This window comes from Copadichromis virginalis, linkage group LG7 (assembly GCF_057382275.1).
Source record: "Copadichromis virginalis isolate Kocher_CV1m ecotype Utaka linkage group LG7, C_Virginalis_male_GT1.1, whole genome shotgun sequence".
Classification (NCBI taxonomy): domain Eukaryota; kingdom Metazoa; phylum Chordata; class Actinopteri; order Cichliformes; family Cichlidae; genus Copadichromis; species Copadichromis virginalis.
In genome coordinates, this window is record NC_140624.1 from 65,773,534 (window position 1) to 65,798,338 (window position 24,805).

Below are 24,805 nucleotides of genomic sequence, written 5' to 3' on the forward strand. Positions count from 1 at the left end.
TGTTACCATTACATAGGTGTCTGTAATGGTATTCTATGGCCAAAATGCAAACATCAAAATCCATCTACATACAGTCTCTGGCTCCAAATATTTTCAACAGCAGGATGTTTGAATATTATATACATTACTGCAATTATATGTTTAAATTAGAGCTGGGCGATATGAGATTTTTTCATATCACGATATGTTTTTTTCATTTCAGGCGATAACGATATCTATCACGATATAAGCCAAATAACTATATTTGTAAGATTTAAATGTGCCGTTGCTCACAAGTAAAATGTGAAATAATCAGCAGCTTGTTTTGATTTAAATATTTATTTCCCATAATAAGTTCAACAGGGTAGATGTACTTAAGGAACATGAGACTTTTTCAGATAAATAAAGGCAAATATTGCAAACTACACAAAAGGCAGCCGCTAAAGCGTTTAAGTTTCAAAATAGAACAAACGAAACAGACTAAATTGTCAATTCCACTTAGAAACAAAATATTAATTCTAAAAATAAATCTTAGTTTGTTTTACAGAAGAACAGACAAAACTGACTAACTTTTGTCAATATCAAATAAACTGAGAACTAAAAGGAAATTCTCAATCTCTCCTTGTTGTATAGCTTAGCTTTTCAAACAGTTTTAACAGTTACTTTAGTCTGACAAAAGCCGAATGACGAATTAGCGCTTCCAGTCAGAGACTGAGGCTACGTCCACACGTACACGGGTATTTTTGAAAACGGAGATTTTCCGTTTTCGTTTTAAAAAATAATCCCGTCCACACATAAAGGCAGAAATGAAGGAAAACGCTGCTATGAACATGCCAAAGCAGCAGGTGGCGCTAGATTCCTAACCGTGCAGAAATGTTGGCCAATCAGAAGTCTAGAAGCCTCGGTGGGAAATAGTAAACAAAGCTGGGGCATAGAAGCAGAACCGAGTCGTATGTAGGGATGGGTATCGTTTAGGTTTTATCCGATACCGGTGCCAAATCGGTACTTTTGAAACGGTGCCGGTGCTCAAACGGTGCTCAAACCGGTGCTTAAAGAATAGAGAACACAAAATTGGTCCAAAAACCTCTCATGCTCAGCTGGTTTTTTGTAAAAAGATAACAATGTTAGCCTTTTCTGCAGCTATGGGGCATATATGGTATCACTCTTGGCTGGAAGCAGTGCTTAAACAATGGAAAAAACACAAACTTTGTCCTAAACCTCTCATGTTTAACTGTTTTCCACTTTTTCTTTGGTCATTTTAGCCTTTTTGGCCAGGGTGAAGGGAGTATCTGCCATCAAACAAGAAGACAGCCGCATGTAGCTATGATGATGTTTGCTAGTTCACCTTACATGCATTAATGTAATAACGTGGTTAGCCTACTCAACGTAAATTACACACGAACAACATTTAGCTACTCACGCAGAGAAGAGCGGCTGCTGCTGCCATCATCATCCGTCATCATTTATGCTACACTGGCAGGGCTAGGGGCCAGGACTCTCCTCTTCGTGTTTTTGGGGGATGTTGCATAACAGGCAACCCACCCGCAGTAGATGTGCTCGGTGTGAGGTCTCGCAGCAAGCTATCAAATACGGCGCATTTCTGGGCTTTTAAAAAAAACGCTATGCGTCGCCAGGTGTTTCATCGGATTTGAGGTGTTACCTCCTTTGACAGTATCACAGTATCAGCTTAAAGCACTTGTTGCAGGCTGCTGAGTTTGCTCTAAAAGAACGTACGTACCTGGGCCCGCCTACTATTCTCGGAAACGTAAAATGATTGGCTAGAAGTGTATCACAGCTCAGGAAAAAAAAAGCACCGAAATAAAGCACCGAAATGTGCGCTGCTTTTCGGTCTGGATACTACCGTTTATGTCAGAACCAGTGCCATCATGGCACCGGACACCGGTACCCATCCCTAGTCGTATGTGTGGACGGACAGTAACTGTGTGTATATGTAAGCATTTAAACACTGCAGAGAGTAGAATGAACAGTAACAGTATTGTAGAAATTCATTTCACCGAAACAATAACGTGGCGCACAGTGTGACTCATGCACCAGTTTATTGTATTTCCAGACTTGCTTTCGGCACAATTTACAGTGCACGCTACTCTGTTTTTTGTCAGACTTGAAATAGCCGAAATACCTTCACACTACGGAACTTCTTTGGCTCTTCCGTTCGACAATCTCTCCGGCATTGGAACCATCATCTGTTTTCTCTTCGGTCACGCTCGGTTGATTTTTCTAGTCGGCACACTCATTTCCTCCATTACGCGCTGGCTCCATTACCTGCTGGCCGCTTCCCAAACAAACACACGTGCGGCTTGGCACGCGACGTGACGCTGCGGCTGTGATTGGTTCGGCTCTGCGCTACTTAATTTGGATTGGCTGACCTTTTTTTTTTTTTTTTTTTTTTTTTTTTTTTAAGAGGACAAGAGCGGCGAGGTCTATCGCGATAGCTTAATTTCTCTATCGAGCAAAAGTTATATCGCGATACATATCGTTATCGTTCTATCGCCCAGCTCTAGTTTAAATCCAAGACATTTCAGAATAAATCTTTAGGTCAAAATTAAATAAGAAATAAGCCTCAACATCATAGTTCAGTCTTGCTTCTTCGTGTGGTGCTTTACAGGGTTTCCCAGCAATCACTTTGGCTTGTCAGAGCAGGAAAAGCACAGGTGTTACCACCAACGGTTGCTCACTTCCATTCTGCTGAGCCAATAAACAGTGGTGCAGCAAACCTGCATGCACTACAGTCAGATACACTGTGTGATGCAAGCATTGCTATAGTGATTAATTGTGCCTGTAGGAACATGTCAAAGGGACAACAGCTCAATTATACTTTTCCCATGAAAACATGACAGTGTTGGAACAAGTCTCTACTGACTTCATCATTTTAATTTATTTACTTCTATTTAACTAAAGTGCTTCCCACATTATTTAAACTGTTTACATTTGATACTAGTCTCTATATTCTCAGTATCTCAATGTTTGGGAGAAATCCTCAACAACGAAATGATGAGAAAGTACTTTACAACAGTGGGGAAAAAAACCCTTTTAGCAGGAAGAGACTTCAGCAGAACCAGGCTGAGGGTGGGGCAGCCATCTGCCGTGACTGGTTAGTGGGTGAGGGGAAAGAGGAATGAAAAACAAAGGAGGACAACATAGTGATACAGTGGGTTTCCTATCAATAAACTCATACCTTTCTACTTCGGGCCACAGCGACCGCTGTGATTTTTTTTTGCTAATATTAGAGATTAGTTTGTAAAATATATCATTCTACTCCCAGGAGACTGGTCCATATTTGTAACTGGTCATATGCTGCAAACACTGGGCCTCTCCTATAAAGGTGCTTTGAGGTAGACTGGAAAACTTGGGTTGACCTATCAAGTTAATAATTACCTGCACATAACCACTTAGCTGGACTGCTGCCGTTTGGCTAGCAAAGCCATGTAAGCATGTTCAACCTGCTTCACATTACAGGCTTTTAGCAGTGTCAATAATAATAAAATTACCTCGGCTGACAGCCACAACCAAACCAAATGTTTGATTTGACTGACGGGAGCACAAACTGAAGCATGTGACCTGAACCTGCAGGACAGTGCATCATTTCCACATGACTGTCTTTTTGGTAAATTGCATGAATAAATGGGTTCTTAATAAGAGTTAACATCATTATTGTGTGAGTGAATGTGTGCGTGTTTAGTGTCTATCAATGCATCTGGTTAAGCCAGCAGATTAACCGGCCCAAAGCTGTCTTTCAACCACTGCCTTCTGCAAGGTCAGTAGGCAAGGCGGTCAATCCAAAGCCTGCAGACGGTCTTATCTGGACACGCGTACTGCACAGCGTTACTACACACACAGGCTTAGAGGAACACAACAACAAAGGCAGAGACAGCAGGACACACAGGCAAACAGTTTTACGATGCGGATCAGTGAGGCAGATACTGCTTTTGATCTGTTAAAGAGATTCAGGCTCATCCATCTGCTTCAGTCGCTGCCACTGACCACTAGTAACAAGTGACTTAATTTCCTTCATGGATTCCTATTATAAGCAGCTGAAACCATGCGAGAAAGCTGCGACCTGAGAATGTGGAGAACTTTGTTGTGGGAAGCTTTTAAACCCATCTACGTTAGCTCATATCAAACTTCGCCACTCCTGAGTTCAGACTCTTAAAGGGCTTTTGATGTGCTCTCCTCCTGAGCAGCTCTGGGAAAGCAGAGGAGCGATGCTGGTAAGTAGTGGCCTTGTTAGGCATCAGAAGCAGCGTGAAACAGGCATCGCTTCCCCTCTCCTCTGAGCTCTCCTCAGTTCGCGTCTGACTCCTAGCTCTGTTCAGCTCTCTGCACTGGCGCTGGATCTTGCTAAGCTTTCCAGGAGTTCCTATTCAATCTGCCAGCTGGACAAAAAGGCAGGAAGCACTCCCACCACCCACCCCCTCGGTGAGCGGCAGGACTGGGAAGGGAAAGACAGAGTTTGACAGAGAGCAGAAAGAACTGAGAGGACAGAAGAATTTAAAAAAAAATAAATAAATAAAAAAAAAAAAAAGAGAGAGAGAGAGAGAGAGAGAGAGAGAGAGAGAGAGAGAGAGAGAGAGAGAGAGAGAGAGAGAGAGAGAGAGAGAGAGAGAGAGAGAGAGAGAGAGAGAGAGAGAGAGAGAGAGAAGAGCAGTTTCTGGTGGCGTCCCTTCTGACTGACAGTGACAGTGACTGGTAGAGCAGGGCGATATGGCCAAAAATATTTATCACGATATATATTTGAAAATTTGCGATAATGAGTTAAAATATATATTTATAATTTTAATAAATGACAAATTAAAAAGGCATGAAAATTTTTTTTGTATCGAAAAAATATCGAACCGTGACACCAAAGTATCGAACCGAACCGTGAATTTTGTGTATCGTTGCACCCCTAATGTATACATATGTATATTTAGTGTGTACATGTGTGTGTACATGTCTATACATAGGAATAGTAGTGGTACAATAGTTATGTCAAGCTATATAGTTTATGTCTTCCATATTTCCAACCATATCCATAATCACATACTGTGTATGCTACCATTGTATATAGTGTATTATCTTACTTTTTTTCATCGATTGTACTTATTTGTATTTTTGTATTTCCTTCTGATGTCTGTACCTGAGCTGAGGTGACGCAAAAATGTTCCCTGTTGTGGGATCAATAAAGTCTTATCTTATCAAAAATTGCAAGTAACAAATATCTGTTAACCTGGGTAAGGTTATTTTAACCCCTCTCTCCTATGATCTGTGGGGGGGGGGGAACAGAAAAAAGACTCAAGGTGAAACAGAGCAGAGGAGAGATTTATTTTTCCTTTATTCCCCAAATAAATAAAATAAAAACCGAATTTCATTAAAAAAAAAAAAATCTCTGTCAGTGCGCCCCAGGCTACAATGTAGCTTGCCATCACCCGTGTGTGAATGTGTGTGTGAATGGGTGGATGACAGGTTGTGTAAAGCGCTTTGGGGTCCTTAGGGACTAGAAAAGCGCTATACAAATACAGGCCATTTACCATTTAATAGATTAAGAGTGTAATATTTACTTAAAATTCTTTTTGGGGGGGTTTCATTTTTGTTTCTAAGGTCAAGCCTTAACAATAAGCTCAAGTGTTTGCTTGCACTACTGGAATCTGAGCAAGTGAGCTGCAGGCATCAGCCCAGTCGTCTAATATTTCACCATCTGTCTTTCCAAAAGTGCGGCAGAACAATGCAGGGCCTCAGAGGCCAGCTGAGCTTTCACACTTCGTGACAATGCCAAGTACAGCAGAACTGAAGCCAACCTTTAGTCTCAGACTGTAGCTCCAGTTGGCTGCTCGTCAAGTCAAAACATAATCAGCTCTTCTGTCTCTCTTTCTAACACTGGTATTTCCTTTTTTTCCCCTCTGCAACTTCTCCATTAAAATACATTGTTCTGTGATCGTGACTTTTATGAGCCTCATATTTGGTCGAGTCCGCATTTTATGATGCAGACGCAAATGTTTAACCTACTGCTCTGGAAATCTGTTCAGGGTAACAGTAGAAGTAAACGCCTAACATGACTATGTTAACAGATATAACAACAGAAGCTGCAAAAAGTGTTGAAACTGCATGAGCCAACCTCAATTACAAGTGGCCCTGCATATTTAATTGGTACTTTTAACCCGTTAAGCTCTTTATCTGGGTAGACAGAAACACACTAGTTGCTGTTTCAGCAACACTATGGATTAATCCAGAGTCTCAGCAGGTCCTTCCTGTCACATTTTTTTCTCCAGTGCGTGTATGCAGTACCATACCAAAAACCTCCCTGTGATAAGATTCTTCGCCTTCAGAGCCTCGTCCCCAAAACCAACAAGTATTCGTGTGTAACTGAATCCTAATTAGCCAGTATTAATAAGATGTATTTTTTTTTCTTTTTTGTGTGTTTTCTTTTTAAGATTTCAAAAATGATAATTATGATGCAATTTTTTACCAGTAACCCTGATAAATCGGGTAAAACATGATGTACTAGAATTTGTGATCAGTGTCTTTGCACTCTGTGCTGTTTAAATAAAACAAGCGTTTTCAGACAACAGTGTGATGAATACAGGAACAGACTGCAGCTGAGAAACTTTCCACTGAACTTTCTCTTTAAAACGTGCTCGCTAGTTATGTGTGAAATTTATATGCTGCTGCATGCTAAGAAATCTGAGACGCGACGGAGGGGCCCGCGTGTGAGAAACCCTGAAACAGGATGGTGCTGATTGTGGATCTTTGTGGCCCTCTCCCAAACTGTCACTCGACTGCTCCTCCACAGTGGCTGTTTACTAAACAGGAAACTAAAACCCCCAGACTGAGACAATAATGAGTGGACGCCTCTTTGCGTTAATGTCTCTCTCCATTCACTGAACAGCTCGGGGTCACCACAGGCTACAGAGTTAGATTTATGACCTCTTAAAACATTTTAAAAGTTGTTCAGTTTAAGACAAAAACAAAGAATATTTCTAAAGCACAACAAGAAATATTTTTCCCCAAAAGTCAAATCAGTAGCAAAACAGAGCAACAGCGATTGGTTACCAATATTGACTTGCTTTTAGTTACTATGAGTTAGAAATGAGTCCATTCTTCAGTCTGCTAAAGACGATTCCTTTTCAGGAAGCCACTAAGAGCGTTTCCCAAAATTTTGGAATTTTTCCTTTAAGATCGACTCATATTGTAAGTTTCATTTCCCTGTTGTGGCCAAATAAGGAAGTTCGGCTACACAGAGCTAAGCACTAACGTCAGATGGTATTATTTACTTTAGGGTTAGAGATGGGGTAATAAAGCTGGAGAACGCAGAGAGACAAACTAACACTCCTGACAAAGAAGTATGCAAAACAAGAGAAACTGAAGCACACAGATAAGGCATGTGGATGTTTTTTTGAAGACTGGCAGTGATGAGAAACATGATTATTCTGCACTGTTGTTGTGCTGTTGCACGTTATTATATTCTAGTGTCCTGTTGCTGTATATACACAGTATATTGTATCTGAGAATCAGTATAAAGATAGAAAAGAATCAGCAACAAAACACCTACAGCCAGACAGATGTGTAGCTAAGTTATAGTAGCCGGCAAACTAGACACACGGCTATTACAGTAGAAACAAATCTGAATCTTTGTGTTGTGCCATTATATGCCCGAGTTAGGATTGCACTGGCTGGTGAAAAAAAACTTGGTGAAAAAGTGACCTTTTACATATTTAGCATTATGTGAAAAATACATAGCAAAATGTGTGACAGCTGAACAAACATGGAGGACATATTTACAACAACAACAAAAGTCGTATCTGTTACAATCAAAATAACTGTGGACCACCTTCTGCTTCAGATCTATATAGACAATCCAAGCCATTGTTCCACCACTCCCCTGTCCACTTCCCCTGCTCTGTAATGCAGTTAGCCACATTTTTCACCAGACATCCTGCAGCTTACTTTCCAAATGAAGTCATCCAAAACACACTGATGTGTCATTGTGCGTCCTGGCCAGAGGAACGTGAGAAAACCCTTGTGGGAAACTGTGGAAATCCATCTTTTACTAAGGTGACAGACACACTTTCTTCATCACTGAACAACACCTCGAAGCCACATCTTGCAGGAGCTTTCCTCTCCTCAGGAACTCTCTCTGCAGGAGGGGGAGATACAGGAGAGGTGGAGGAAGATCTCAGCCTGGGCGTTTACTGTCTTATGTAGTCTGGAAGATGAGTGGATGGTGGGGTGGGTGCAGTTTTCTCTGTGGTGGGGTTGGGTGGACTGTCCCGGGCTCTGTGGGGCCGGGGGGCGCTGCTGCACTGGGCCCCGGTCTGGATGGGCCTGGGCCCCCTTTCCCTGGCGGGTCGCGGAGTATGGGAGTGCCTACTGGGGTCAGCGGGGGAGCTGGCCCCAGGGAGGGGTTACCTGCCCCTCCCTTCCTTCCCTCCCCATCTCCAGCTGCCTCCCTCTTCCCGCTCCACCACAACCACCCACACATGCAGGGCCTTGGAGTAGGGGTATGTCACCAGGGTGCAGAGGAGGCTACCCCCCCCCCCCCCCCCCCCCCTCTGTCCCCTTCTGGCTGCCTCTGCCTCAATTTTATCCCACAACTTAGACATTCACATTATTCACACTCTCATTACACATACATATAGGATCTTGGGGGTGGGCACAATCACGGAGTCCAAATTACCATCAGGGTGTACACCTCACCCCTGGCGTCGTTGCCCACCTCTCAATTTTAAATACACGTAGACATTGAGGGCTATCAGGAGGGACCATGCGCTTACCTGCTGCTCTCTGGCAGGTAGCTCCAAGCCCTCCTGGGTTTTAATTGCACCTTAGAACACACATGCATCAACACTACAATGAGCGGGTGGAGGGAGGTTTGGAGTCTTCTCCCACCCCCGTTCTCTGCGGCCTGCTGGAGCGGGAGGGCTAGGAGGAGATGGCCGTCCGACTGCGGTCTGGGGTGTGGGGCCTCCCTGCTGCTACGGAGTCGGGGCGGTCTGCCTCTCCCCACCGCAGGGAAAAGGGTAACACCACCTGGGTCTGGGTGCAGTTCCCCCCTCCAGGGGCAAGGGTACCTAGACCCGGTTTGTAGAGTACGCTTGGGGAGTGTGATCGTGTGTACAGCGTCTCTTTATGTCTGTCTCCACGTTGGTTGAGTGTGGAGTGAGTGCATATGAGAGCATGAGGGTGGGAATGGATGTTTGTGTCTGTGTGTGCCTGTATGTCTGTGTCTATATGTCAGGTTGGGTATCAGACGCCACCTCTCTGGGGACACCTCAGGCCCTCCAAGGTTTGGAGGCCTATCTCCACCCACCACCACTTCCCCTGCCAGTGGCGGACTCCCTCAGGTGTCGGTGCGTTGGTGGTTCTTTGTGTCTGGGGATGGGCGTCCAGGTACACACCGGCTCACTCCTTGGCGGCCGCTTATCGGGGCCTGGAGCCTGGGGCTCGCTTGGGCCCCTTCGGAGGTGGGGTGCCCCCGGCCTCTCGGCCTGGGGCTCGGTCACTCAGGTACAGCTGGGGGCCGGCGGAGCTCATGGGCGCGTCACTGCAACTCCCCCTGTCTTCCGCTCCGCGGCTGCTGAGTGAGCCCTCATCTGGGACTCTCCTCAGCTCTTACTGGGACAGTGGCGCGGCTGCCCCTTTGTTGGTCTTCCATGGTCTCTTGTGTTCTGGGGGCCTCTGGAAGTCTGGAGTTTTGATCTCCTCCATACCTGCTTCACACCCCGGAGGACGGGGCTGTGGCCCCCCCACACTCCCTAGCAGATCGTTACATGGAGAAACCTTTGGAATACAAGCGCGCTGATCCACACAGGTATGCACACGGGTGTTCACTGCTCGTAGACCCAAATTACACCTTTCTTGGCTGCTACTTCGAAGCACATCTGTCCTGCGTGCTGCACAACAACATTGAATATTTAGTATTTACTGCTGTTTACACTTAGCTAGATTAATGCGATGGTGTTGTGTTTAGTATGTTGCTTTGTTTTTTTTTGCTTGTTTTCTATTCTTCTCTCAACAGGTGATCCAGGAGATTTTTATTTTTTTTCTCCCCCCCTTTCTCACTGTCCCTCTCCCCTTCTGTTTTTCCTTTCCTTCCTCTTTCTTTCTCCCTTTCCTATCCCTCACTCATGTCTGTCCCGTCTGTAACATCTGAAAATAAAATATAATAAATAATAAAAACAAAGATCGACCAAATGGACCAATACGGCAATGCCACGATGATTCATTTGGCAAAGTAAATCCATTGGGTATCCTTGTTGGTCTTCAGACAACAATTCTGATGGCTAAAGAACCAAATGGGACAGGCAAAAAAAACAACAAAAAAAAAAACAACAACAACACCTCGAAGCCTTTAACTGCCTTTTAAACTGTCAACTCTTCATCCTGAGCAGCTGAATGTGACATGTATGGGATGCCACACATGTTTTACTGTCTTTGAACCTGTGCTGATGACTCATGCATGCAGCAATGAAAAACACACAGCAGTGGCAGGTGTACACACAATAGAAGCAAACATGCACATGAGTGTCCTCACTTACAGTCAAGGTGTTGATGTTTCCAACTTACCTACAACCATTAATGTGAACTCAAACCCTCTTTTGACAGACTTCCGATACACCTGGTTGGGGAGGTTGGCAAAGCCCACGTAGCCCTCTAGGTTCCGCTGCTGAAACAAAAAACACACATTCTGTCAAAGAGATCAACAGCATGAATCAATAACACACTCAGACTCTTAAACACGCATCAGAATAAATATATGTTTAGAATAGCTGGAGCTTTATGCACTTGTTAAGACAAACAGCTGGATTTGGACACACAAGGTGACACAAATCTTGCTTTTGTAAACCTGTTACTAGAATTTTCCTGTGCTACAGTGGCAGAGCCTCTAAGAGATGAAGTACAGCTGGGTTCAATACATAAAGACTGTTATAAGGGGAACAGAAGTGAGTGGAAGAAGAGAGAAATAACAGGTTTTCTCTTCGATGGAAAGAGGAAGTCGAGTCAATTCTGTCAAAGTCCATGAAAAATGAAAGTGGAAAACACCAATACACGAGGCCAATCATTTCCTCAATAAACACAAGAACACACAAACAAAGAGAATGAAGACAAGCAAAGGAAGAAGGTCCTACGTGAATAGTGTCCATCATGTCCCGCATGAAAGACCGGTCGTACTGAAGGCAGGCCGGATCACTGATCTCCCTCTACCTCTCCGTATCTCCCAGCCTGCTGTCAAAATAAAACCCCGCCCTCCAAACACATCGATTGCTGACCTCTGAGGCTGCCAGGCGTGGCACTGATGGAAAGTGCAGCACTGAGAGGTCTGCTGGGGGTTAAAAACCACCCACAGCTAAAGTCAGCAGCCCTTTCTCCATTCCATAAACACTTTAACCATTTTTAGAAAAGTGTCAAAATTTGTGCGTTTCTCTTTCTGGAACCATTTGGAAAATTAGCCCACTGAATTTTCAAAATGGACTGCATCATTGCCAGTGTAGGAAACAGCTATTTTTATTGCAGAAATTTAACCACTCGATCAATTTCAGATGTTTTGCTCCTGAATTTCTTGTTTTTGACTTAACTAGTCAGTAACTAGTGTCAACTGTCCCAGCTGACTCTTGGTAAAAGGCAGAGAACGCCTCAGAAAGACTGAAACAGAGAGTGATAACCATTTCCTGCCACATCTACTTTTGAATCAACTGTTGACCTCAGAGTGACGCTCTTCTTTAAGCCCCTCCAACCCAGAACCAGACACCACCATTATAATTACATTTGCTAACTTTAGTATCTACAGTGATATCATGCACTCTGACATTCAAGCTGTCATATATTGAAAGAGTTGTTCCATCCAATCTACTTCTTTTCCACATTAGATGTGAAGAAGATTCAAACAACAACTTGCTGCAAATCCTGAGCTACAGGTTTTAACAGCAAGGGCGTTTGTAGTAGAATCACCTATTGTATCGATTTCAAAATCCTAGGTGAGTTCCTTCTTGAGTTATCGCAATCACAGGATTTTCCGAAATCTTGACCTCTGGCTTTGAGGTCGCTGAGATTCAAACTTGTCCGAGAATTTTAGTACATACACCTATGGTATACATTTGAAGCTCATTCCTTCTTTCTCAAGTAATCACATTCACAAACTTGGGTGTAAACATTGCCCACCCACCCAACGACAACACTCAATTAACCAGAAAGTGCCACAAACCCAGCCAGAAGATCTGTGAGCTAAAACAAAAATTTCAACTTACATCAGTCCCAAATTATTTAGAGACAAAATTTAGATATGGTACAGGAAAAAAAGCTTCTTTGTGACTGCAGTCAAATGATTCATACCATGTTGATTTCAGCTTTTTTTTAGTACATTTACTAACATTTTTAGTGCTTGTGTCCATTTATGAAAAACTCCTCTGGAGTATTAAGTTATCTGCTGCAAACCCTTAAATTTACAAACCCTTGAAAATTTACAAAAATTAATTTGATGACATATTTGAAGTGCAACAGTTTTATGTTAAACTCTTTTATGTTAAGTTTTATGTTAAGTCACTGCAAAGGCTAGATGATTTGTCACAAAATGGACGCCTCCATTCCACAAGCAAAACAATGTGCCTGGAGTTTCATGTTTTTAAAATGCTGGACAAACACTATAATAAATTGTATTAATGGTAAGTATAAATGGTCTGATTCTTACATAGTGCTCTTCTACTCTCCCGGAGTACTCAAAGCGTTCTATACAACATGCTGGCTGTAGCTATATTTTTACATTTATAACTACAAAAATGACACACATCAGGTTCCTGTTCCTCGGGGAAACTTCCTGCCACGGATCTAACCTGATATTAACACGGTACAAGCCTTAGATCTGTGATATTCAGAAAACTAAGTTACACACCACCATCAACAGTGGATATTAACAGCTCACAGACAGCAGCAAAAAAAAAAAGAAAAAAAAAAAAAGGAAGCAATCTATGCAAATAATCAATACTAGGGATGAACACAGGTCGACAGCAGGCTTAACTACTCTGAACTTGCCTGAAGCACTTTCCAGTGTTTCCATGCCTGAGTCACACAGACGCTAGTAGAGTGTGTGTTACATACGCAGCATTGATCTTCACAGCACCAAACAGAGAAAAACACATCTGAGCCACATGGCCTGAGTAAAGCTGTGTGAAAAAGAAGAAGCATGGAACGCTGATCTCATGCGCTATAGTCATCCACGAGTGCAAATTCATGCAAGCATGACGATATAAAGATATAGAGAAGCAAGAAAGGAATGATGAAGGACAACAGCAAAAGACACATCAGTGTGGTACTTTAATCCACTCGTTTGACTCTCTCGTTCTCCAAATATACAGTGGATATCTCTGTGCAAAGTGCTCCAGGGTATCACTCTGTGCTACAGTGACAAGAGGGCAGCCAGTAATATCCACTTCCAGTTCATAATTCAAAAGGGCTGCTTTAGAATACAAAGAAGAATAGACGTATATAAACCGTGTATACACTGTTTATGAAAGATGGATGTTATTACGAGGATGTCAGCAGCCGGTTCTGGAATACATATTCTGAAGCTAATATTAGCAAGCTACATCTATAAACTGCATGGATGAAAAGCACTTACATCCATACTTGTTAATTAGCACTAACAGACTAATTACACTAAATACTACCATTTTAACTTTGGGAGAAGTGAAGCACAAACTTCTTGGAGTGTCTGTTCCTCACAGAAAGCCATGTTTGTCACATAATTAGAAAGAAAAGCAAACTCAAAACACCAATAGCAGAAACAGTGGACAGCTTAACAGAGGTGACACCTAACAGTCATATCCGTTTTTGCAAAAACACTTCTGGTCCTATAAAAGTCTATACAGCCTCTGACCTCTGAAAAAAGAATCCACCCCTCACTCATCACATCTGGTTTCAGAACCAGGAAGCTTCATAAGGAGATTTGTGTCAATATTCTACAATCTTTCATGTTTGATCTTATATTTATCTCTTTTTAGTATGCCATGCTTAAGTGTACCTGCTGTTAGCAGGAGGGACAACGCAGCATGGAGGAACTTGAGAGTAAAAGGCCTGTAGTTTTGTGTAGCTTTTCTTATTAACTCACATGAACAACAAAGTGTAGTCAAGCAAGCTGATTGAAAGGGTCAGACTGCCTTCACTAGGGCAGGGCGATATGACCAAAAATATTTATCACGATATACATTTGAAAATTTGCGATAACGATATAACTGACGATATAATTGACACTAGACAAAATACTTTACAACTCCACAACTTTATTAGTGCAAAAAACCCCATCAATGTATTTTCACTTAAACAAGCAGCTGTTTTTTTATGTGCATTAAACTTATATAAAAATGTAACAGTGCAAATTCCTTGCTAACAGTTTAACCAAAAGGCATTTCCAGTGGAAATTGGCCGACATATCCTCAGCATAACCATGTATAATATCCACAAAACTTAAGAGGTTATACACACACAATACGGTAACATTATGTTGAAGCACAGTACGTATCACTCCGCGAGGCTCCTGCCTACGATAGCCGTAATGCTCCGACAATCCATCAAGCGGTGCGGCTTCGTAGCTTAGCAAAGTCGCAGTAAAACATTTGAGATTTTCGAGCGCCATGTACATAAAATCGTTTCGAGGTCAGTAAACACAACCAGAGTTCATACATAAGGCACACGGGATTATAAGGGCACTGTCAAGTTTCAGAAAAATCAAAGGATTGATTTTAAGTGTGCCGTACTTTCCAAACAACACGGTAAAAACGACGGCCCGCTAGCATGCGCTACGAAAAATAGTGCTTTGTTGTGTATCTGACGGACGAGAGCCAAACCAGTTCCACACCACTGAAGTTTTTACAAACCAATTCTGGTTCATCAGTTTCATTTAACGATCCACTTTCGCCCTTCTCATTCTGCGTGGCCGCCATGTGCGTATGTAAACAAAGGCACTACGCATGCGCGTTTTACCCATATTCTATCGCGATATTTCATTTTCCTGTCGTTGCCCAAAATTACTATTACTATTACCGCGAACGGTATGATATAGCCCAGCCCTAGCCTTCACCCTCTATTCCACTTCATCACTGTGGTTATGTTCAGTCTATGGTCTGATTTAGAATCTAGATCCTACAACGTAACCTACATAAGTGGCCAACGTCATTGCCGGCATTTATGCTGATGCATCATGTGTTAAGTACTGTGTAGTTGTGTCCCGATGTTTTATTTACGTTGCCAGCAGACAGAAACAAATAAAATGCTGGGACTTCCCCCTCCAGGGTCCCCACTCTTGTAGCCATTTTTCTTTTTCCCCTGGGGGCACTTCACAGTATGCTCCCTCACATCCATTAGGGATAGTTTCAGTAACCTACCTCCAGACATATGCGAGTACTCCTGCTGACGCTATAATTATTATTTCTTCTTCCAGGGAGGTACGTCAGGTTATGGCAACTGTTTAAGAAGGTTCCTCAGTTAAGTGGAAGATTTCACTCTGAAGTGTAAACCAGCAGAAACATTTGCTAGCAAACTTTAATCACACTTACAGTAACATAATGAGATCAACTTGATTTTTAATAATTCACATCACCTGACTCTTAGAGCTCCATTGCACACCTGATGTGTTTGTGTGTGATGGGATGCACTCACAGTGAGAATAGAGAAAGGAGAGCCTAGCATGTCCATAAGTATTAGCTGTATACAGATAAAGATTCTCACGCTGTGCTAAAATTAAACAAATGCAGGAAAAACAGGTGATTCTGATTTTAGTTTATTTATTAGTTATAATAAATCCACATTCAGTAAATTTATATTCTTGGATGTCTTCGGTTCATTTTATTTTTACAAAGATAGGAAAACAATGTTCCCTCGTGGTGAGGTATACAGCTCACTAATTTAACACTAGCTCTGAATTAGAACTCAGTATCAGCTCATACCCAAAACCAAGGCATCTCTACTGCATCAGACAAGTAAAAAAGTTGGGTAAGTGTATCTCTGTTATTACCTTGCTTGAATGAAGCATAACAGGGCTGCTGCCAAAGTGTGTGGCTGCCTGCCAGATGAGAGTAAGTTCCAGCTGCTGCCCACACCCAAATCTGCCACTGGTTACATAAGATACCACCTATGATGGTTGATCTGTTTCCATGTAGCTCACACAGCACACTGCAGTGGATCTTTAACTATATGGAAGCATGTATTAGTGAAAACCAGTCAGCATTTAGCTCACAAAAAAAGTGTGAGTGGGTGGTTAGCGGAGAGTCTGTGGATCAGATGGGACACTACATGAATAAAATAGTATGCATGCACTATCATACATCACATTTCCGCATAATATTCACATTGGTGTAACAGCTGCAGTGTGGCTATTTCTGACGAGAAAGTGACTAACTGAGCAACAGGCAAGGGACTGTAAAGAAGGAAGTAATGGGGGATGAGAGAGGAAGGCTAGTCAGTCCATACCATTCATACTACCCCATCCCCCAGTCTAACCCAGTGGTGATAGTAGCTGCTTGGTTCACTGACATCATCTGTGATGCCAAGTCCACCCCCTCATGCATGCAGCAGCTGATGCTGTGGCCCTCTCACTGCCTCCTCAGCTGTTTTCAACTTCAATATTAATGCATTGTGTGCTAAATAATGCATCGCTTAAACGTTGATTCATATGAGCACAGTGAATGTATGTTTTCTTTGATTATTTTTTAGCACCGTGCACACTTTTATGCCTGGGGGAGTCACTGCCAATCACCTCGTACTGGATTACAGAAACAGATGCGGCAGAAATACAATGTGTGCTGTGTTGTGTGGTGAGCAGGGACTCATTGCTAAATCTAAGTGTCAGTTTAAAATGCCCTGAACAAAGCCAACAACATGCAAATAAAGAGGACTGAAAGGGCCACAGCCCCACTGACCCGAGGGTCAGGGCCACTGTGCCAAAGCTGTTGTTAAGAATATTAAAAAGTGATATTTCTTTAAGGGACTCTAGCATGGAAAAGCAAACCGATCTGAGTCTCACAGTCGCAGCGTTTAAAAATTAGACAAGTAACTCTGTGTAAATACTCCTAAAAGAAACCCCACTAAGCCCATCTCTTTGTGCACACAGCGATAATTGACACCAGACCACGTACCCCCCGATACGTGCTGCTCTGTTATGGGAGCTCTCAAGCCAGGCTCTGTTCAAAACAGTGACATTTTATAAGCAACACCATAATTGCGCTGTCCAAAAGGTAAATTGACACAGAATCCACCTCCACATATTAAAACAAATTAAAGTCATTGTTCGTCATTCAAACATCGCTTCATTTATAAAACGAGGCTACACAGGAGGAATGAGGCGTGATTCGCTTTAAAATGATGCCATATAGTGAAGTACTTATTATATGGTCAATCAAATTTAACGCCGGAGTGTTCACCACATTATATTCATATCGCAGGAGATGAAAATTACGTCTTAGTCAAAGGCTGGTATTTGTAAAAATCCGAACCACCCTAAAACGGAACATTTTTTTAACGGAGCCTGGTCTGCAATCCTCCAAGTCAATACCAGCGGAGCCAGAAACCCACGGTAACGGTTGAGTTTATTATAATACGTTTATTTGGCGGAAAAAGCCACAGACGTGTTGTGAAGAGTGGTGTACTTACAGCGATGCTGGGAACCGCGGTTTCTGGTCGCTCGATCATCGTGAAGCCGAACTGTTACCACCCAGCCTTCAACGGACACTCACCGAGGCATAAACCGACAAACGTCCGAGAGGGTAACGAAACAACGAGATGCTCACGGCTTTCTCACTAAATAGCCGTCTTTTGGTTCAAGAAAAAAATAGCAGTGCGTCTAAAAATGAATGAATGCGGTTACAGTAGATATGGCCGCTGACGGACACAACGGATGGGAGCACGGTGAAGCGAAAACGCTCCAACGGTCGCTTTTCCACAGGCGGAACACCAACGGGATTTATGCAAGGCCACATCCGGTTGGGAATTTCAGAATAAGACGAGGAGCGCGCCTATACCGTGTATGGCGCTCGTGTGTTTTTGGATTTTATTAAAAAAAGTATCCGCTAATCGGCTTGTTAGTTTAGATACTTTTTAACAACTATATCAACAATAAAAAGACAAGCATTATTTGAACATCACTAGCACTGTCACAGATAAAAACACAACAAATAAGCGTACATAATTATACATCTAAACACAGAGTCAAGCACAGGGTTTTTCATTTATTCTTGTATACAGACGCCTATACACACATGTAGAAAGAACAAAAGGGCATAAATAATGGGCAAAACTATGAAGAAACGCTAACCTATAGAAAATAGTTTTTAGCAGTCATTTAAAATGAACCACAGATTCTGCCTATCAGATGTGTGCTGATGAATGCTGTACCAAAGTTCGGTAATCTTATTTAATTTTATTCTTTCCCTATTTGTCTGAATCAACCTTCCTACAGCATCATTTTGACAACTGATACGGTTAGGTGCGAAACTTCCGGTATCCCGCTAGCAGTGTCTTCATAACTTGACCCTCCCGCAAGAAATCCAGATCCGCCTTCCTATTGGCCAAACACAAATATGATGGGCCTCTAATTGTGTTTGTGGGGCCTTCATGTGCTGGAGGCAAAAATTTGCTTTCTTCACAAACCCTGGACACTAACCAAGCACCAGCAAACAACAAAAAGAAGTGAGAGAAACTGTGAAACAAAGTGTACTTAGAACCACCACAGGCTTATGAGTTAGTAATTGCAAGCAGCAATCAATAAATCTTGTAAATTTTTATTCAGTAACATCATTCTTGTGGATAACTCTCATTTTGATTATACAGTGCTAATGGTCTTGTGGTGAATGTCATAACAAACAGGAATTTTTCCATGTGCTCACCCCTACTTGATTTTTAGCTGCACTCATGAATAGATTACGAAAGGGGCCAATGGCACACAAACAAAGGGGGCTGCAGGTCAGTGGGGCCCCCGTACAATAGTGTGACTGTTACATTTTGTCAAAGTCAGTAACTAATCAAATCACAAATCAAATCAAATCACTTTTTATTGTCACATCACATGTGCAGGCACACTGGCACAGCACATGCGAGTGAAATTCTTGTGTGCGAGCCCCACAAGCAACAGAGATGTGCAAACACAACAACACAAACGAGCAAAATACAAGAATGGCCAACCTGAAACTAATAAATATATGTACAATATATAATAGTGTATGCATTTCTGGATGTGTATACTAAATATTTTCCTACGTGTGTGTGTGTGTGTGTGTGTGTGTGTGTGTGTGTGTGTGTGTATACACATTTTTACAAATTAAATAGTAAAAAAATAAAATAAAATAATAATAATAATAATAAAATATATAAAATATACAGAGTTGAATATGTGCAAAACAAGTGGCATTTATATACAGTGTGGAGTGCATAATGTTGAAGTTCCAGTAGTGAAGCTGAGGTGTCTATGACGTGTTCAGCAGTCTGATGGCCTGATGGAAAAAGCTGTCTCTCAGTCTGCTGGTACGGGACCGGATGCTGCAGAACCTCCTTCCTGATGGAAGCAGTCTGAACAGTTTATGGCTGGGGTGACTGGAGTCCTTGATGATCCTCCCCGCTTTCCTCAGGCACCGCTTCCTGTAGATGTCTTGGAGGGAGGGAAGCTCACCTCCAATTATCCGTTCAGAGCACCGCACTACTCGCTGGAGAGCTTTGCAGTTGTAGGCGGTGCTGTTGCCATACCAGGTGCCATACCAACTAAAAGTACACAAAGTACACAAAACAATTGCAGTGATTTTAAAGTATCATAAAGCACTCATACTACCTGACAGATTCCTGGTTGTTTATGGGGATCTGCAGGGCTCTATGGTAGGACTGATCGAACCTCTTTACATCATGCATGCTTCTCTTTGCCAACATTATTACTATACTATACTATAGAAGAAAAAAAAAACAGATACCCAAGAGTAGAATGGGAGGCAGACCCCTCAGCTATCAGGTCCCTCTCCTGTGGAACCAGCTCCCAATTTGGCTTTAGAAGACAGAGAGCCTTTCTACTTTTATACTCAACTATTGTATTCTCATTTACTTCATAAATTTTCACTGCTGCTGCTCCCAGTATGGGTGTCTGCTTCCACACAGACGGGTGGGGCTGGGGGGGTGAGCTTTTACATAGCTGCACTCAAGAGACCAATTGTCTCTGAATGCATCCAGTAAATCAAAGTGATTAGATGTGTGGAATGAAAAACAGCAGGGCTGACCTCTCTTTGTCTCAGACACAAGCAATAAGCTGTAAGTAAGTGCAGTGTGTCTTTGAAGCTTCTTATCAGAACCTTTCTGACAGTTTAGTCAATGAAAATCAAAAGAGCTTGAGTTCAGGCGTTCGTATTGTGGTGGCTTGGATAGTTGCACACTCTAGTGGGAAACAAAGAAACTGCCATTAATTCTTTAGAAAGTAAAGGAGGCCATGGCTCTTTTTAACACATTTAAGTTTATATCTACTTGGCCCACTTTTCAATTCAATTCAGTTCAATTGCAGTTATTTATATAGCGCCAAATCACAACAACAGTCGCCTCAAACCGCTTTATATTGCTCAGTAGATCGTACAATAATACATACAGAGAAAAACCCATCAATCACATGACCCCTTATGAGCAAGCACTTTGGCGACATTGGGAAGGAAAAACTCAGCAGAACCAGGTTCAGGGAGGGGCGGGGCCATCTGCCTTGACCAGTTAGGGTGAGAGAAGGAAAACAGGATAAAGACATGCTGTGGAAGAGAGACAGAGATTAATAACAAGTACGATTCAATGCAGAGAGGTCTATTAACACATAGTGAGTGAGAAAGGTGACTGGAAAGGAAAAACTCAATGCATCATGGGAATCCCCCGGCAGCCTACGTCTATTGCAGCATAACTAAGGGAGGATTCAGGGTCACCTGGTCCAGGCCTAACTATATGCTTTAGCAAAAAGGAAAGGTTTAAGCCTAATCTTAAAAGTAGAGATAATGTCTGTCTCCTGAATCCAAACTGGAAGCTGGTTCCACAGAAGAGGGGCCTGAAAACTGAAGGCTCTGCCTCCCATTCTACTTTTAAATACTCTAGGAACAACAAGTAGGCCTGCAGAGTGAGAGCGAAGTGCTCTAATAGGGTGATCTGGTACTACAAGGTCATTGAGATAAGATGGGGCCTGATTATTTAAGACCTTGTATGTGAGGAGCAGGATTTTGAATTCATTCTGGATTTAACAGGAAGCCAATGAAGGGAAGCCAAAACAGGAGAAATCTGCTCTCTCTTTCTAGTCCCTGTTAGCACTCTTGCTGCAGCATTTTGGATTAACTGGAGGCTTTTAAGGGAGGTTTTAGGACATCCTGATAATAATGAATTACAGTCGTCCAGCCTGGAAGTAAAAAAATGCATGAACTAGTTTTTCAGCATCACTCTGTTACAGGATATGTCTAATTTTAGAGATGTTGCGAAAATAGAAGAAAGCAGTCTTACATATTTGTTTAATATGTGCATTGAAGGACATGTCCTGGTCAAAAATGACTCCAAGGTTCCTACAGTGTTACTGGAGGCCAAGGTAATGCCATCCAGAGTAAGAATCTGGTTAGATACCATATTTCTAAGATTTTCAGGGCCGAGTACAATAATTTCAGTTTTATCTGAATTAAGAAGCAGAAAGTTAGCGGCCATCCAGGTCTTTATGTCTTTAAGACATTCCTGCAGTTTAACTCATTGGTGTGTGTTATCTGGCTTCATAGACAGATCTATGTCATCTGCATAGTAGTGAAAATGTATGCTATGTCTTCTAATGATGCTGCCTAAGGGAAGCATGTATAATGTAAACATGCTTCCACAGGGTTCCTAGCACTGAACCCTGTGGAACTCCATAACTGACCGTAGTGTGTGAAGAGGACTCTCCATTTACATGCACAAATTGGAGTCTATTAATTAGATATGATACAAACCACTGCAGCACAGTACCTGAGATACCCACAACGTGCTCTAATCGTGCTAATAGAATATTATGTTCAACAGTATTGAATGCTGCACTAAGGTCTAACAGGACAAGCACAGAGATGAGTCCACTGTCAGAGGCCATAAGAAGATCATTTGTAACCTTCACTAAAACTGTTTCTGTGCTGTGGTGAGCTCTGAAACCTGACTGAAACTCTTCAAATAAGCCATTCCTCTGCAGATGATCTGTTAGCTGTTTGACAACTACTCTTTCAAGGAACACTTGCTCCTTGCAAAGAATATTGTTATTCAGGAAGTGATCGGTATTGAAGTTTTTAATTCTGTACACTGTAAATTTACAGGAGTGCTGGCATCATGACCCAGCTCTAACTAAGCAGCAAAGCACGAGCATGACCAAGAGCTTTGAACTGATGCTAACTTAATATAGCAACCAATCTGCACATCACAGGATGTGATCTGTTTAGCTGGGCTCTCTGGTGTTCCTTTGGAAAACCAGCAGTTTCTTTACCGTTTATTTAAGTGGCACAAATTGTTACTTTATGAGAAAAAAAAAATAAAAAAAACTGCAAAGACAAACTTTCATTTATTCTTTAATTTTAATTTAGGACTCAACTTAGTAGTAGCATGCAAAAAACAAAGTGTTTACAAACACTAACCAAACTGCCCATAGGGATACTGGAGATGTATACAGTTCCAGTCTGGAAGAAGACTCACAATGACAAAGTTTCACTGATCCTTTATCCTTTATTTTGAAGTGAAGTTATCAGCACAATCATAAAAACACAAATACTTAAGTTTTACATCAAAACCAAGCGAACTGTCCACAGTGCAGGAACAGTGCTGCAGCCCATAGCTTATACTCTGCTGTTTACTGATGACACCATGTGGAGGTGGGAGGCACTGCTCTTTCACAAAGAACAGCTTCTCAAGTCATTTCAGATTACACTCCAAAGTATCACAGTGCTTACGGTCAGACTTTCAGTGTTGTATTAAGCAAAAACACTCGTTATTCAGTATAATAAGATAAATAATCAAAGTCAGAAATGTAAAAATATTAAATATCAGTATTAAAAGAACGACAGAATAAACAAACAAAGAAATGTTTGGATTGCAGGAAATTATTCCTATTTGCAAATGAATCTCATAATTATGTCTTTAAGTATAAGAATATCTGATACAGATTCAGCATGTAGACAGAAGAGCTGCTGTTTGGTTATACAAACTTCCAGCATTTAAACATATAAACTGTCCAGCTTTTGTCCATGAAGGCTCTTCCAAAGTAGTTTCCATGGTTACAGGTTGGATGTCTGTCCTGAGACGGCTTTGGCATCCAGGTAGCTGATGAGCTGCTTCACCCAGGGGGCTGAAGGTCTGACACACAGCTGTCGGCCTGCCACTGTGTTCAGCCTGAAGGTTCACAGAAAGAGGAGAGTCAGAGGATGGAGGGGCAGGTTTGGTGATGGTGGTGATGTGTGTTTGTGAGGTTGTGTACTTACAGGATGGCGGGCTTGGAGCAGCGCTGGCTGGTCTTGACGTAGCTGACCACTCTTCCTTTAGGCACTTCCTGGTCATTGAAGCGGAAGCAGCACTTTTTTGGGCCAGCACCGCGCATACCTGCAAACAAACAGGAACAAGTTAACAACTGAGCCACTGACACAGCACCACATCATCTGCTTCCTGGTTTTTGTTCCGATTCAGTTTCCTGCTGGCTGGTGTGAGGTCACATCTGATACTGTATGTTTAGTTGACGACACTGTGCAACTGCTCATTTGTTCCCCTGAGTTATGAAGTGGTCAGATTTGTCATGTGACCTGTCCTCTGTTTACTGTATCTATGAAGTAATATGTTAATATTAAGTTTAATGCTGCATTAACATTAATTATTTTCATATTGCACATTAGAATGGACTCTTTATCTTAGACAAACTACTGAATGCTACAGCTTTAATGGTTCATGACTTTAGCTTCAGAAATAGAATTTCTTTCTAGTAACTCCTATGAATGAAAAAGATTGAAGAAAAGTTTCATACATTGTTTATCAAAAATAAAATCAATAGCTTGCTATTAATGGTCTATTAGTTTGTAAATAAAACAGCCAAGAATTATTGTTGCTTTGTAATAAAATTAATGATTTGAGTGATTTGTTTTTGGTTTTCTCAATTAAAAATAAAAAAAAACATTTTTATTGTTACGTATAAACGCTGAATATCATATTAATATTAATTTCAAATTGTTATTCATCACACAGTGTAAAGGTCAGATCATTAAAACGAGCCTTACCCTCAGTCAGAGCGATGACAGCCAGCATGAGCACAACCACAGACAGAGCGAGACGAGGAGCGGCCATCCTGAAGTTTGTTTGTTGGCTTCGTGTTGCAACAGTGGATTAAAGTCTCAGCTGAGCTCTGTCGGCTTGTTCTCTGTGCTGTGTCACTGCTGTCCACCTGCTTCACATTTATACAGTTGGAAGAAGAAGCGGGGCAGACCCTGTTGTGCATCTTGGAAAAATTTGTGACGAGTCGAGTTTCACTAAAACAGGGAACTGTTCAGTTTCCCTTTTCACTACGCCTCTCTCAAATGGGACCAAAGTAGATCTCTCTGGTCTGTCCAACTTCCTATGTGCTTTCTATTCTGACACCACAGACCTTTCATTGCTGATGCAGTGTGAAACAGTTAAGTGTCTATATAAGACATATCAGTATTCAGACATGTATTTGTTCAACCCTGTGGAGTTTCCCCTATATATGGATTAATATGGACTTAGCTGCCTGCTGCGTCCTCTTTATGCTAAGAGCAGTCCCACCTTTCAGCCACTCTGCACATTTCGAGCTTTCTTAGGGTAAACTTTTATTCTGAGTCGATTCCCGTGTCTG

General features: G+C 42.0%; 2 protein-coding genes across 3 annotated transcripts in view; both read right to left on the bottom strand.

Moving 5' to 3' along the window:
- Positions 1-17,943, bottom strand: part of LOC146706600 (septin-7-like) — a 58,258-nt gene extending 40,315 nt beyond the window's left edge. The window contains exons 1-2 of one of the 2 annotated variants that reach the window (XM_085464807.1): positions 17,611-17,943; positions 10,540-10,636 (exon numbers count right to left, since the gene is read on the bottom strand). In XM_085464807.1, coding sequence (XP_085320933.1) covers positions 10,540-10,636; positions 17,611-17,649 — 136 coding nt within the window. In that variant the 5' untranslated portion in view covers positions 17,650-17,943. Of the gene's footprint in view, positions 1-10,539; positions 10,640-17,610 lie in introns of both variants that reach the window. The other variant, XM_085464806.1, reaches the window with a different exon arrangement.
- Positions 17,944-22,505: 4,562 nt separating this feature from the next.
- LOC146706601 (monocyte chemotactic protein 1B-like) lies at positions 22,506-24,383 on the bottom strand. Its single transcript, XM_085464808.1, has 3 exons — positions 24,213-24,383; positions 23,430-23,547; positions 22,506-23,340 (listed from the first exon to the last, which is right to left on the bottom strand). The coding sequence occupies exons 1-3, from the start codon at positions 24,277-24,279 to the stop codon at positions 23,226-23,228; spliced, it is 300 nt and encodes a 99-aa protein (XP_085320934.1). The 5' UTR covers positions 24,280-24,383; the 3' UTR covers positions 22,506-23,225.
- Positions 24,384-24,805: the final 422 nt, after the last annotated feature.